Source organism: Myiozetetes cayanensis, unplaced genomic scaffold, assembly GCF_022539395.1.
Source record: "Myiozetetes cayanensis isolate MyiCay16 unplaced genomic scaffold, myiCay2020 scf17, whole genome shotgun sequence".
Taxonomy (NCBI): domain Eukaryota; kingdom Metazoa; phylum Chordata; class Aves; order Passeriformes; family Tyrannidae; genus Myiozetetes; species Myiozetetes cayanensis.
In genome coordinates, this window is record NW_026087378.1 from 13257425 (window position 1) to 13273634 (window position 16210).

The following is a 16210-nucleotide window of genomic DNA, read 5'->3' on the forward strand; positions in this document are numbered from 1 at the left end:
ATGAACAAAACATGCTTAGGAGCATCCTAAAATCTCCACAAAACAGTCTTTTGGTGTGTGCATGTGTTTTGTTGTTGTTGGTTTGGTTTTTTTTTAATTTTAAAATTCACGAAGTTTCTTTTAACATTTTCGGTTTGATTTGATTTGACTTTTTTTTTTTTTTTTTTAAACAGCAGTTGCTTGTAGTCAAACTCAAGACTCAAACTCCAGTATGAATAACTCTCCACGTGTGAAGTATTAAAGGATTCCAAGCTATTTGGAAAGGAAGCTCCCTTAGATTTTATTACAAATTCCCGAACAGACCCGTACTTAAAACACTGAATTACACTCATTTTTAGTCAAAATCACCCTATTTTGAGGGAACACTGTTTACTCAAGCAACATATGCAAATTATATGACATTGCAGGTTTTTAAAAAAAAGAGAAGGTCCATTCATGGAATCACATGAATGAAATGGAAATTTTTTTTTATTTTTTTTTTTTTACAGTTTGAAGAGTTAACTTTACAGAACATGGGTTACAAACCAGGAGAAAAAATGCAGTTATTGATGAGATAAAGTGCCATGCCTGAAGGTGTATGTTATGTTTCAGAGGTTGAGGGCTTTGGATTAAAAGGCAAGCCTGGCTTAACTACAGCTGGTTTCAGGACTGGCATAAACTTTCTCTTCCATAGTTGCTTTCTGTATCACCTAATCAGCCCCTGAAACAATCATTTTAAATACATGTAGGTACAAGCATAGACCATGCTGGAATTAATATTTTTTTCCCTAAATGAAAGAATCTGGAAAATTTTAAAACTTTTAAAGTATTTTAAGTTTTAATGGTAGTAAACTTAGGGCACGTGAAATCAGACTTCCCAACAGGAGCTACAAAGCAGTGTCACAACCTAAACAAAAACATCCTTACTGGAATGACAAAGCAGGATCCTTTTGTCACTGTGGCCGGTCTGAGTTTTTTCACTGACTTCTTATTTCATATAATAGTTTGTAAGTCTTGCTCAAAATATATTACCAGAAGTTAAAGTCTGCACTTCCATATAATAATTCCATTAATTTTTTCTGTTCTTTTAAGAACCTTTAGTGCAGATGTGAATTAATCTCTAGATCTCGGTGCCACCCTCCTCACTTTACTGTGTGCCCATGAGAAATCCTCCTGATTTTGTAACAAGAAAGAAATCCATGGGTGTAGGGAGAGGAGTTGATGGGTGGAGTTAAAATCTCTTATTTCCCTAAGGGACAAAAGCAAATAAAATAGAACCTAGAAGGAATAAGCCCATAATATTATGTGCCTGCTTATGGTACCTCAGCAGGCACTCACAAAGGCTGCAGGACTGCAGTGAGAACTGAAGTGCTGCAATACAGAACGTGCTGACCACTGATAAGGAAAGAAAAAGAATCCCATCCCCTTGCTGGGGGGGAGGAATTGCTGGAGACAAATGTGTGCTTCCTCAGAGATAGGCTCCTGTTTGCTGGCTTAAGGAAGGAGGAGCAGCAGCTTTGATCCCATTCCAGTCTGAATGGTCTCAGCACATTCCTGTAATTGATGCTTAAGGAATGCTCAGGGTGTCCTTCATCTATACTTGGAGGAGGAAGAAAGGCCTCCTTTTAATGTCAAAATTAGAATCACGGAATGGTTTGGGTTGGAAGGAACCTTAAAGATAATCTCGTTCCAACCCTCCCCTGCCATGGGCAGAGACACCTTCCACTAGCCCAGGTTGCTCCAAGCCCTGTCCAGCCTGACCTTGGACACTTCCAGGGATTCAGGGACAGCCACAACTTCTCTGGGCAACCTGTGCCAGGGCCTCCCCACCCTCACAGGGAAGAATTTCTCCCTAATATCAAATCTTAACCTTCCCTCCTTCAGCTTGAGGCCATTCCCTCTTGTCCAGTCACTCCATGCCCTCATGGAAAGTGCCTTTCCAGCTTTCCTGTAACCCCCTTTAGGTACTAGATAATAATAACAACAATCCCAACCAGTGATGAGCACAGAACCAAAGCAGAGCTCGTTAGTAGGTACATTCCTGCCCTCCCTGTGTGAACAGCGTTTGAGTCTTGCGTTTGAGTTTTTTTGGGGACCAAACCCCCTCCTTTACGACCTGCCTTTTATTTTGCATATTTGTTTGCAGTGATGCTATCTCCATCTGTGTTGCAAAGCTCACTTTTCTGCAGCTTCTCTGTGATTTCCCAGCTGTCCTGTTATTTCCCACCTCATGCTTTTCTTTTCAGCTGAACCTTATTCACAGTGAAATCAGTAATTTAGCCGGCTTCGAGGTGGAGGCCATTATCAATCCTACCAATGCTGACATTGACCTTAAAGATGACCTAGGTAAATGGGGCATGGGTTGACACAACTAACGGTCACATGGAAATTATGGAACCCAGAATTTACCCTCTAGCGCCTCAAACCTTCAGTAAGAGCAGAAATTCAAATCTCGCTTTGTTGAAGAAATATATTCAAAATACTCTTATCACCGAATCCGAATACTCACAGCCACGGCTTGTCTTCAGGCTGATTTCAGTTCAAACAAAACTTCTAAATTCTTTTCCATAATGATCATATGTGACTGTTAGCTATTTTGGGGGGTTTCTTATTTGGATACTTTGAGGACTAAAATACTTTTTTGTCAGGTTGTTTTCAAAATAAGCAGTTTCTCCATTCTACCTGCAATCTCGGGGGTTTTTTTTCCTGATACTTAGAGTGGGCTTAAAATTTTTTTTAAAGGAATTATTAAATAATTAACTGTCCCCAGATCTTTTCTACCTTGATTTCATGTTTAATTCAATCAAATCATGTTTCCATTATGCTTCAGTTACTCCCTGTCATTCACATTCAGCTGAAAACAAATACTGATATTGTACCAACAGGGAACTACCATAGATGGTGAATTGCTTTTAAAGCTTCTGTCTTGTTCCAGATTGAAAAGAAATCAAAAAATTCCTTCTTCAGCAGAAGTTTGTTCTTCAGCAAAAGAAAAATTACCTTTCAAACATTATGTACTGCATTCCCTTCTTATTTGAATATTGAATATTCTTATTTGATTACACTGTTGTCTTTGTTTTAAACTTCCTTAATGGAACACAACCCGTAATTCTACTCCTGCTACATTTCCTGTGGGAATGTACAAAAGTAACTTAATAAAAAAAAAAAGATTTAGGAAGGCTAATTTTTAAATCAGCCTTTCTCAAAAATGTGTATATCTTTACAAGTGTCTCAGCCATTCCAACACATAATTACAAAGTATGCCTTACCTTTAAACTATAAGAACAATCCCTTGTATTTTTTAAAGCAAATTCAGTAACAGCCCTGGCTGCAAATACAAGGTTTCCTCTGGGTGAAAGAGACTGGCATTTGCAGAAACAAAATGATGAATTGCTTTCCACGTCAAGATTAGTGCCTGTCAGCTTATTGATGCTGACGAAATGGAGAAACTAATTATTTTGTTTGGCTTGATGATCCTGAATTTCTTTTTTTAAACAGATTCCATATTTTAATGTCATGCTCTGTGGGGAACTGGTTGTTCTAGGTTTCTGCAAAGTGCAATGGGGCATTAGCTGATTTTAAAACTTTGGAAATGATCTCATGTGATTGCTCTGACTTGTCATTTTAACATTTATTTGATCATGTCATACTCAATATTCCTCCTCCTGTCTCCCTACACCCCTTTCTCTACACACACCTGCACACACAACTCAGCATTTTGGCGCAAGGTTTGGAGATGTGAAGGTAGGAAAATAATGGACGTTGGTACATGTGTAAATGTAGAGCCTGTGCTGGGTCTCTGTCCAACGTGGTTGATATCCATCTGTTTACCTGTTGTAGTTGCAAGTTGTACAGGCTGACATTGCCACGATCGACAGTGATGCTGTCGTTCACCCGACAAACTCTGACTTCTACACCGGTGGTGAAGTAGGTAATGGCAAGTTCAGCGCTGCCGAGTTTGTTTGTGTGTGCATGGTCGATCAGCAGCCACGAGCTTGGTGTAGCTATGCAGATCTGCATTCGTTTCTCACTTCCAGCAGTCCTGACTGATCAGAGAAAGGAGGGAGGAATTGCAAACCCAGTAGGCATTTTATCACCCAGCCAGGCCTTCAGCAGCACCGACAGAACGCAGCGCCAAAATTGGCAGTGCGGGAACGGTTCGTTCCGTGCAGGGCAAAGGAGCTGCCACGTTGTTGGCCTGACGTGGTGAATGCCTGGGATCTTTAGATTTCTAACCAGTTGCAGGACACCCTCCCCCGTGCCACGTTTCAGATGTTCCCATCTGGATTCACATGCTGGATCCGGCCTGTCTGTATTTATGAACTCTTAACAATCCACCTGATGGTCCCGGGACCTTCCCAGCCCTGCTCAGTGGCCCACAAGCCCACGGTGATGTGACACGTTTTTCAGGTGGTCGGTCATCTGAGGCGCAGTGCTGAGAGAAGGCACCATAGAGAGCGTGACAGACCTCTTAATTCAGCCATCCCAACTGCCCCCTGAGCAGCTCTTCTCTAAGTGGTACCCTCTCTGCATGCAGAGTTTGGAAGGATTTGGTCAAAGGGTAGCAATGCTCTCACTGAACTGCCTTGGTAACTTGAGAAGGCAAATGGCAGTTTGGGCTGGATGCAGAAGCATCAGAGTGAGCTGATCCCAGCCTCTGTTCTGCATCTCATCTTAACCTCAGCATCACCATGTGAATGGGCTCCCTGCACACCCAAGGCCCTAGTTCAGTACTGGCTTGGGAGGACACGTGTCCTGCTGCAGGGCTGGCGTGTCCTACACCCCCTGCTTTTCCTGAAGGAGCTGCTTCCTGAGTCACACACAGAGAAAAAGTAGCTCTGGATGGCCCGTTGAGCAGGAGCACTGTGGCTTGGCTGGCTAAATAATATGTGGAGACATTAAAATAAAAGTGTTAAATAGCCTGTGCCTGAAGAATATGCTGGCAAAGTCTGTCAGACCCATTTAGCCAACGTGCCTGTCCCCTACCCTGTGACAGGGAAATGCTTTGCTACCCTGCAAAGAAAATTGTCTCTCTAGGCTGGACTGCTCATTCCTTAGTGTAGGTTCCTGCTGCCTCTGACTGCTGTAAGAAAGAATAGAAGTGCACAAATGCTTAGCTTCCAGTGATTAACTTTTACCCATCTAAATTTATTTTTTTTATTATTATTATTTTTGTTGGTTTTTTTTCCCTAACAATTTAAATGTACTGGGGGCTTATCCTGAGAATTTTAGAGCCTGAATTTCTGCTAACGCTGTTTTCAACACTGATACCAATGCCTGCTTGGAAAGCATGAGATAATGATCTTCTTCTCATGGGAGTGACACATATTTATGCCTGTGAGCAAATAAGCTACTAACCTTGAAGCTGTGAAGCAAGACTTCCATCAAGAAACTTGCTAATGTAGTGGAAAATGGTTAAATACAGCCTGTCCTTTCCCAGATTAAGCTAATTTACAACATAGATCTCAAGTATGATTTCAATATAAACCCTCACTATTAATCAGAAGAAGAGCATAATTGAGGAATAAATGCAGAATATCTCACTGATTCCTACTTTTGCTCTTCTTTGTACCAGATCTGCAAGAGAGCTCAGAGAAATAAACTGACATGGTTGTTCATTGCTTTTAATTATAAATTAATTCCCAGTAGAAGGGAGAAATTTGATCCTTCTGGATTGAATTAAACCAAACTAGGCTAAATTCCATTAAATGTACAACAGCTTTGCAATGGCAAAGAAATGACCTACTTAATAGATCTTTGCTGTTCCTTGGTTCTGCACAAGGCTTAATTATGTTTCCCCTTGAAACAGGAGAAATTAAGGATTATGAATGTCATGGGGTTTAGGATTGATCAGAGTTCATGGACTCAGGGGGAATATAACTGGAATATATATAAAAATATCAATGGGAATGATATGGAAATACATCCAGCAAGAGTGGAACTGGAATGGAAGGCTGTTTCATTCCCTCCCCATCCCTTCTCCATTGGTGGGGTTTTACAAGACCCTGGGCTCAGCCCCATGCCCTGATGGGCTCAGCAAAGGGCAGGGGGATCTGTCTCTGCCTTTGAGGGGCAGGGGGCTTCCAACCCTCAGTGCTGCTGTGGATCTCCTGTCCCAGCCCTCTCCTGAGACACCTTGCTGCTACAAGTAAAGCCATTGCTGTCTTCTCAAAGAGATTTTAAGATGGTCCTTCCACTCACTTGCACTGGGATTGGTAACTCAAAGTCTCAGAAAATCCCTGGTGAGGAGTTGGGCTGAATAAGTACTTTGGCTGAGGTGTTTATATAAAAGAGCTTAAATGAGCACAAAGAGGAAAATACACTCTGACCTACACAGTCTGACCTTGCAGTCCAGCTTTTGGCAAACCCTGTTGTGAACTGATGATGAAAAAGCCAAAGAAAAGGCAAGCATTTTGTAATTGTCCTCAGCTTTTGTGCCCCAAAAGCAATAAAACTCCAACTGGAAAAATAGAGGCAGGGTCACAGAGTCAGTTTTTGAATGGAAAACAAATGCATTGTTTTCAACTTTTGGTCTTCAGTTTGGAAGAAATTTAGCACAATAAAAAGCATCTTAGTTCTTAGAGCCATCACCCAATGTAGTAACTTGAATCTTGGAGGAGGGGCTCTGCTTCCTTGAGCATACAGTATGTGCACTTCCATCAGAAAATGCATTTTTTTCTTTCTTCATCAGTGAAAGTAAGGGGTGTCACCAAATAAATGTCTAGATCTTTAGAGATCCTAGTTCTGAATTTTTGGAAATCAGTTTTCAAAGCAATATCTCAAATCAGAGCCTTTATGATATCACTGCTTGTACTTATCTACCTTTATAATTAATATGCACAGTGCAAAATTACGTGGGATGCTTATGTAGTTAGGAAAACGCTTTCTTGGGCTGTTGTGGGTTTTTTTAAATATTAATATTTAAAACTAGAGCTGCAAAATAAGATCTAAACCATTTAGTGATGGACTGCCTTTGTAAACAGCATACCTTTGGGTTGCCCTGAAACGCTGCACAGCTCTCCTCCTCCCAGAATGACTTTGTCCAGCTCCTTAGCTGCAGTTAGAGAAGTTCATTGGAGGAATATGTTCCTTAGAGATTCTCCTGATTTCTGAGGCTCTTCCTCTTGGTTAAAGGTGGCTCAACAAGCTGGGCAGTTACCAAGTAAAGCAGCCCGCTGCACTCACGAGACTGTTTCATTCCTGGGGCCACCTGTTGGGGTCAGGGACCAAGATCAGGTGAGTTTCAAATTCTTATTGTGGCAAATGGCTCTTTAAAGCAATTTGTAAGAGAAGAGGGGAAATGAATCCTAGGGGAAGGAGTTAGGAAGCTTCAACCACTCCTGAGCTAGCACATTCCTCTGGAACATTGCACACTGGGAGATGCTCGTGATCAGGAAGGAGGTAGGGATGTCGTGTCCGATGTTTTGACAGTAAAATCAAGTCTGAAAATGTTAGCAAGGGATACCAGTGTGAGGTTTTGGGGTTGATAGGGTTGTCTTTTTGGTTTTTTTTCTTTCTGTTGTTGTTGTTTTTAATGATTAGCTAATTCTCAAGTCCCAAAAGGTTTAGATCTTACTTTGCAGTCCCCAAAAAAAAACAAAAAAAAAAAAAGTTTGGGCAGAAAACTCTAGAGTGATGTAATAAAAAATAATGATGAGTAACATGTCTGCTGTGGAAAGCTGAGATGAGAGGAGTAAACTATCAATTCTCTGTTCAGGGAGCACTTTGGAAAAGAAAGGCGGGAAGGAATTTGTGGAAGCTGTCATTGAGCTCCGCAAAAAGAACGGGCCCTTGGACATTGCTGGAGGTGAGGCTGCGGTCCGGGAACCCAACCCCAAACCTAGACCTGAACCCAAACTTAGACCTGAACCCAACCCCAAACCTAGACCTGAACCCAACCCCAAACCTAGACCTGAACCCAACCCCAAACCTGAACCCAACCCCAAACCTAGACCTGAACCCAAACCCAAACCTGAACCCAAACCTAGATCTGAACCCAAACCTGAACCCAAACCCAGACCTTCACCACTCTGGCTCACACAGCCAAGCTCCTTCTACACCAGCTCTGAGCTCCTGCTGTCTGAGGCAGCTTTTATGGCTTACATGCTATTTGTGTTCTCCACATACACACGTTGCATCATAAACAACCTTTACCAGGGCATGTGGGCAGTGATGTAATGCTGCAAGTAAAAGCTGTTCACAGGTACGTGCACACACAGTGAATGTTGCTCATTAAGGGCACAGTTCAGAAAAGCAATTAATGAGATGCTTATTTTTGAGCCCAACCCTGTTAAAACATCTGCTTTGCTGAAGTGCCTCTGACTTTCACTGAACTTAAGTGCGTGCTTAAAGTTCAGCATCTGCTTGGGTACTTGGTTCAGTCAGTGCCAAAATCATCACTGTAAAAGCTTACGACTTTTTGATGCCTAGTTATCAAAATTTATGTAATATCGGAGCAAAATCTACTCTATGAGTAATAAAGTTTGATAATGGCAATATATAATTTTACACCATCTGTGAAATTGCTGATCCATGTTGTTCATATAGAAGGCTGATTCTGCCATCTGTGTTTATGCTATAAAAATAAATACAGTGTGTGCAGTTTTGTAAACGAATCCTAACTACAGCCGAAGGGGAGATGTAAGAATTCAGCTCTGACAGGAAAAATTACAACTGTTTACTTCTGCTGCTTAATACTTTGGGGGTTTTTTTCCCTTACTTTTAAAAAATTTTAATAAGTTTTTGTTGGAATTTTTGTTCTGCAAAAAATATGTAGAATCGTTTACTTAGTTTTGGGGATTTTTAAAAAAAAGTTCTCTATAATATTACTCACTAGTCCAGACCAAACTGCTCCAAATAGGTGGCAAGTTGGAAAGCAAAGTTTATTTTTCTCAGGCATCAGTGCATCCCTCAGACCTGGGGGCTGCTTTTCCAGTCTTCCCCCAGGGAGCTCTGTGTTGCACTGGGAAAAACTGGCTGGTAGGGAATTGTTGGAGGACTCTAGAGCAGAATTGATGCCCATCAGTTTCTCAATCCTGTGGTTATCCAGTTTTCAGATTTCTCAGTTATGGGGCTATTCCTTTAATCTGCCAATAACCAGGATCCCTACGTGGTAACTGGCACAGAACGTGCCCATGGTTCACTTTCTGTTTTTTACTTCTCCTTCCAGAGCATTTGCATGTGAAGTAAGGGACAGCTGCTCCTGGTAATGAACAGTTGTCCTCATCAGAATCCTAATGAGTTAATTAATGACCACCCCAGAAAACAATCCCTGAGAAATATTAAAGCTGGTGATGTGTATCAATCCAGTGTTCTGTTCTTTCAGGATGAAGATGATAGCCACATTTCACATCTGACTAGAGATATGTCAGCTGCTTTTAATAGATTTTTCTTGGATTTATGATGTATTCTGAATCTGCCAACACTTCAGTTGCACATTATGACAAATTAACATTGCCTAACACTGAGGCTATTCAACATGTTGGGACTGCAAACCCATAAGAACATAAATGCTTGTGCTTCCATTGTCCTTCAGAATGTTCTGGTTAACCCCTGGTCAGGATGCCATATGACAAAGTCTATTTTCTCTTTTCCTGCAGCAGCCATGGGATAGTATCCATATGTGGTGATCATGTGCCAAGAGTTATTTCTACTATGCTTAAATAACAAAATGCCTCATAAACATTCCAGAATGGCGTGGAGCCTTTCAGACCTTTGCAAAGCTGATTCTTTAATTTTTTTTTTTTTTTTTTTAACTTGTTGGTATTTTTATTATGGGTTTTTTTGAAGACATAAGCTGCCATTTTCTATTTACCCTTTTGTGGGGTATTTTAGGGGCTGACTCTTTGGGAAGGTTCCCTCTGTGAGATTTCAGCTGGATGTTTTTCTGCCCTCAGCTTGCTGTTAGGGTGGTTTTCTCCTTCCTCCCCTCCTTTTTCTTTTGTTTTATTTTTTTTTTTTTTTGACAAACCCAAGCTACAACTTTTTATTTGCAGTAAAAATCCTTCATTTCAGGGCAGATAGAAGGCCTGGCCTGTTGGTACATGAACAGTGTGAATCAAACATTGCAGATCTCTCCAACAGTCTGTCAAGAATGTGATGAAAGAGGGAGACTCCAAAACTAAACCCAGCATTGTTCCAGTGGTCTTGGATGACCCCTCCACACAAAAAAAGCTCAAATAAGGCCAGGCCCAAAGTCTTGAAATCACACAAAATGTCTTCATTACAGTTGCTCAGAAACAAAGGTGGAAATAAAGCCAAAGTCTTAATTCACCTCTTTTCCAGCCTGCCTTAGGGGTTTGCAGAGCGCTGGTAGCTCTGAACTGCTCCAGTTTGGGCTGTGGGGTGATTAGAAGTGAGCTGAACAATCTATGCATTTACCAGCTGAAGGTCACCCAAGTCATAACTCCATGTGCCTGTCCACCATCCTGATATATCCTGGGGTAAACCAAACCAAAGCAAGATCATCCCTTGACCAGGTTAACATCCTGACAGATACTGCCCTTTTCCTCAGACAATCCCCAGTATAAATGTGTTTTCTTCCATGGCAGCCCTGAATTCTTGCTCTCTCTAAAATAAGCTCTATCATAACTATGAATCATAAATTATCACAGCAAAGTGCAGCTGGAAATGGAAAATACAAATTCTCTGTAATGATGTTGTATTTTTTAAGGCTGTGTGATTTGTAATCCTGAACATTCACGGGGGGCTAAGGGAATGTCTGTTGATTGTTTGCTGTTTTAATCACATGTGCACTCCTTTAATCCTGAGGAGAGGAAAGCAATAACGTTTCACTTTCGATTCTCCTTAGCTGTTGTCAGTGCTGGCCATGGACTGCCTGCAAAGTTTGTGATCCACTGTAACAGCCCAGGCTGGGGCTCAGACAAATGTGAGGAGCTGCTGGAAAAGACAGTGAAGAACTGCTTGGCCCTGGCTGATGAAAAGAAGCTGAAATCAATCGCGTTCCCTTCCATTGGCAGTGGCAGGTAAGGCTGTTGGGGCCAAACAGGTCACACTCCCTGAGTGCCATCCCATGTTCCAGTCCCTTCCTGTGTACAAAACCCATTGCAACAATGCTGATTGTTTTCTTCTTTAAATCAGTTCCCTAAACTGATTTCTTCATATAAACTGGGAATGTGGAAGAGGACATGAAGAAATGTCTTTGTGTCTTTAGGATGGCCAAAGACATGGCTTAGTGTTTGTTTGAGGAGCAAACCTGAAGTGCCTTGATTCTTAGGATCTGCAGAGTCACTTCAAGCTTTCACTCAAAATCCATAAGCTGAATTCCATGCAGTTTACATCATGGGACTATTTCAGTTAAAATAATTTCTAAAAAGACCCTTAAAACCTTTGCCAAGGTCTTTGAAAAACAAAGCCTAAAGTTCAAGTCCTCTGGCTTTGTACAGTGTGCTCAGTGCCTTTGAAAGTTGGATTAAGTGTTCTTAAAGGTCTGAATATGGACTGACTGCACCTTTAATCTGAGGCTCTTGGGTTTGGGGTGCAGGGGGAGGTTTGGAACTCTTGGCCCTCGGTGATGGCTCAGTGTGAAGAGCAAGGGCCCAGTGCAGGCTGAATTACACAGTTGTGTCTCTAGCCCTGAACTGGCCCTCTTGAATGTGCCATGAAAGGAGTTGGCTGATGTACAGCAGGAATATTCTTCCTATTGTGCTGTGTTGCAACAGTAGATGAATTCCTGCATATTCTGTGGGCTAGAGCAGAAATCAGGATTTGAGCTTTTGGGTGAATGGCAATGAAGAAACAGAAGTTTCATTAGGGTAATAGATTTAAAAAACTTGCGTCAGACAAATCTCCAGCTAAGGTTGATTTGCATGGGTGTCATTTTAAGGAGATAACTTGGGGGGAATATAGCAGAGGGTTCCTAGTAAGCTGGTGAATTAGCTGTCAGGGTCACAGGCTGGTCAGGACACTGGGAAGCTCTGAATCACTCCTTGGGAGAAACTCCCTCCATGGGCTGCAGGGGAACTGTGGAATTGGTGAGGCAGAAGTGAGACTGTGTGAAGTATCTTCCACAGAGCCCCTTCTTTCCTGGATAGCTCCCAGCAAGGAGCCATTCCCAGCCCTTGTTGTGAAGGAGGTGATTGGTACTGGGAGATGATGAAACCTTGAATAAAATCAGCAGATTCCCATTCTGTTATGAAATCTGGGTACTGACAGGCAGGATCTGTGGGGAGCTCTCAGCCTGGTTTGTGCACGTCATTCTCACTCGAGCCAGTTGAAGTGGTGCTTTTAAAAGATGGAGAGGAATCAAAAGGCCTTGAGTAATAAATGAGGCTATGTATTTTCCCTTCTTTCTCTTAATTAGAGATACTCAAGCATAAATTAATTTTGGAGGGAGCAGACTATATTCTGACAATACTCTCTACTTGTTTTTATGAAGTCTAAAGCATTAAAAAAAAAAAAAGTAAAGCTTTAAAAGATAGCAAATGCCAAAGACACCAAATGTATGCAGCTGTTGTAGTACAGACATCTGTCAAGCAGACATCACCCAATAAACCCACATAAACAGTTTCATTCTCTTTTATAGTTGAGGAATGGGATTACATGAGGGCAGTTCAAATAAATCACAGGGGGAAATAAAATAGCATTCACTGGGCCAGATGCTCAGCTACAGCCAACTTGTGGAAAGCACAACTTGGGTGCTGTTCAGGGGTAGCCTGGAGTTCAGTCTGGTTGGGCCATCAGGAGAAAAGGGAAAGGAGAGTTAGGGATTGGACATGAAGTCATCCTTGGGGTAGGGATTTCATTCTGAGGCTCTGACTTTGATTGGAATCGACACTGGTTTGGCTGAAGTTCTCAAACTGCCTTTTCACAGGGGTTTAACTCAGGCCAGCAGAGCGATGCAAGGGGCTTCTGTTGCTTGCAGCCCACACGTGGCCATCAGGCCAGCACCTTTCTGCTGATTCTTCTGTCCCCTTTCTTTTGGGAGAGGGGTCCTGAGCAATGTACTGTCAGTTTATACTCTGACTTTGATGCTGCATCACAGTCTCTGCTCAGGAGCAAAACTCCTGAAAGATCTCTTCAGTGTATGCTGGGTTTTTTATGCATTGATAAGAGACCTGCAAGTGCTCAGGTGTGCAGGCTGCTGAGTCTGTGTCTTTGTGTAAGCTGACAGGAGGAAGCAGCTCCTATGTCAGAACTGCTCTCAGTTGATTAACTTGTCACACAGCTGATTCTCCCTGACCAGCTCATTTGGCTTTGGAAGAGCACAAAGGGGTTTTTTTCCACAATGCTTTGTCCTCTTCTATTTTTCCTCTTCAACAGAAGAAGAAATGGGGCATTTTCAGAAAAGAGAAAGCAGCGTGAGCTGTTTTGTGCCATCGTTTTTGAAACAGCACAAGCATTATCTTCAGGCAGCATGTATAATGTCCCATTGCAGGCAGGACTGCCACAGAACTGCTCTCAGAGAGTATTTGCTGGTAAGGCAATGTGCAGTAAGTGGGCCATGACACAGGCAGCTGCCCTTCTCATTTTGTGTGTTGCAGCACAGAATGACAGTCCAACACTGTTTTTTGATCAGTGTGGTGATTCAGTGAGCAAGTGCTGAGTGATGTTCACCTTTTAGTGCCAGAGCAGAATTTAGCCCAGGTTCTTTGAACTGCTGAGGAAACTCTGAGGAACTCAGCCATCTGTGTGATCTGCAAATTATTTGTAGTATCAACAGTACACAGTTTATAATGGGGAGCATTGACTATCACACATCTGGAAGTGCCTGCCGAGGAACCAGGTGATGTTCAGCAGGCTCTTTCACATTCTTTTTGGGTGCTACTCCTAAGGGTGCTCTTGTCCCATCCCCCTCAGCCTGGTTCCTGCAGCACATGTCCCCGAGGCTGGGGGAGGGCTCACAGTTTGGCCATGGCCTGGGTGAGCAGTGCTCAGGTGTAACAGCAGCAAAGCTCAGGCCAGGTTACCAGGTGTAATTTCAGCAGTCTGCCATGACCTATAAAAAACTCACAGTTCGGGTCACGGCTTTGCTCAGACCATCCTACTTGTGCTTGACCTGTTTTAAACATTAGATGAAACTTTCAGGCAAAGGCTGTTAAATAAAAATAAAATAAAAACTGTTAAATAAAAATAAAATCTCGTTCTGTCTTTCTTTTCAATCTGCAGCAGGGCCGTACAAGTAACTTAATCTTGTGCTTAATTAACCATTAATAATGGTAAGAACGTTGGGTCTTTCCGTGTTTCATTTTCTATGTCAAGCTGGCTGTCCCTTCTTATTTTTCTTTATTGGTTGCCTTGCTTTCAGTACAGGTTTAACTCTGCAGCTCCAACATCTGCACTGCTTTCCTGAACACATCAGGCTCTTGTTTTACTTGTCTGTTAAACGGGAATAATTGACCCATCAGGTATCATAAGGTTCAACCCATTCATGTGGGTGGCTGTATTTTGGGAATGTGTTTCTTCTGTTTGAACATTTTAAGCCTTGCCTAAACAAACAAGTTTGTAGCTTCTAATTCAGCCTGTCCACACTGAGAAAAGCTGGAGCCTTAAAGGTTAAGGTTGGTTCAGCAAGTCATGATCTTTTTTTTTTTTTTTTTTTATCTCCCCTTCTAGAAACGGCTTCCCAAAGCAAACAGCTGCTCAGCTGATCCTGAAAGCCATCTCCAGCTACTTTGTGTCAACAATGTCCTCTTCAATCAAGACTGTGTACTTCGTGCTCTTCGACAGTGAGAGTATAGGGATCTACGTGCAGGAAATGGCCAAACTAGATGCCAACTAAGCCCCAAAAGCTGCAGTACCAGCCCCCTCCTCCACCCATCGTCCTCCCCACATCCTTAACTCATTGTGAAGCAGAGCATCCCTTATTTTAAATTTTGCTCATCTAGGGGGAATAAAGGTGGGGGGATTTTTTTTGTTGTTTTGTTTTGGGATTTATTTTTTGTTTGTTTGTTCGTTCGTTTTGTTTTTACTTTCTAAACTGTTTTATGTTGGCACTGATAGTTGGCATTACTGCTGTTAATGCACTGTACCCCGGGCATCGTCTGAACTTAGTGTAATCTAGGAGATTTTATAGTTTTATTTTAATGAAGTATGGATCAAGCAGGAAGCTGTTATAGGAGTATGTAGTCTTTTACTTGTGAAAGAAACAGGCCAACCCTATTTTGTAACTGTGTTGTGGTGCTTTATCAATACATCGAGTGGCGTTCCTTTCATTTTTTAAAAGAACAGATGCTATAAACCTAATTTGTGTTTGTTTATTGTCTTAATGATGAATCTGGAAGAAGAAAAAAAAAATACAGAAACCCTGTTGTCCTTAATTATATTTACAATTTTGAAACTGTGTGAATCGATTTAGTAAAATGTTTGAACTGTTGCTCTTGCTGCACTTGGATTAATTTTTCCCTGAAGACTTCATTTTCTAAGTAAGTTCTGAAAAGTGACCTCTGAGAGGGGTGAGAGCAGATCACAAACAGTGACCTGGAAATTTGTTGATGCTGAGGCTCTTCCCTGTGCTGGCTGGATCTGGGTGTGCTCAGTGACACTCACAGCTGGGTTTTTTCTACAGTGTTCAGACTTCCCAGTTACTGCTTCAGATCCTCCTGTTCAGAACGTGCCCTAATTGCCTCTTCACTTTGGGAGGTTAAAGCCTTTTAGATCAAGCAAGGCCTAGGATTTTTTTTTGAACTAGTTCCAGTCGTTTAATATTGGCCTGTTTGAAGCCATTTTGTATTTCTTCCAAATATTTATGAGCCCTGTTTGTATCGGTGGCCATATCCTTTGCACAGCTGAAATCCATACCAGCATAAACCTTTATGGAAGCCACTTGGGTTTGTACTCTGAGAAGAAAAGAGGTTCCACTTTTAAAAGCTGTTGCATGTGGATGCTGCTCTGAGGGAGACAGCTCTTCCTTTGAAGTTTTAGCTGCTTTCTAGGTAGTGGACATACGTTTTCCATCTCTGTTGAAAACTTCATTTGCAGATTAAAAGAGTATTTCACACCCTCTCTGGGTTGATCCGGAGCAAGGAATGAGTGGACCAAATCTGACTGACTTTTCAGTAGGCTCAGGAATACTAAACATTGAAAATGTGTGGCTTGAACTCCTCCAGCAGTTTGGGGTTTTAGTGTAGAAATCCAAATACTTGGAGCCTTCAAGTGTAGAGGAGCAACAGCACCAACAACAGAAGCCAACATTTAAAATATAAAATTAGAGTGTAATTCTAAATATATAGCCAAAGTTAAAAGGAGCAAAGAGTAAATTAATTTTGTGCCT

General features: G+C 41.9%; 1 protein-coding gene across 5 annotated transcripts in view; it reads left to right on the forward strand.

Moving 5' to 3' along the window:
* Positions 1-15313, forward strand: part of LOC126638480 (core histone macro-H2A.1) — a 40396-nt gene extending 25083 nt beyond the window's left edge. For 3 of the 5 annotated variants that reach the window (XM_050312415.1, XM_050312413.1, XM_050312414.1), the window contains exons 6-9: positions 2226-2325; positions 7697-7786; positions 10790-10964; positions 14554-15313. In XM_050312415.1, the coding sequence (XP_050168372.1) occupies positions 2226-2325; positions 7697-7786; positions 10790-10964; positions 14554-14719 (531 nt within the window). In that variant the 3' untranslated portion in view covers positions 14720-15313. Of the gene's footprint in view, positions 1-2225; positions 2326-3819; positions 3911-7696; positions 7787-10789; positions 10965-14553 lie in introns of all 5 variants that reach the window. The other 2 variants (XM_050312418.1, XM_050312417.1) reach the window with 1 other exon arrangement.
* The last annotated feature ends 897 nt before the right edge of the window (positions 15314-16210 follow it).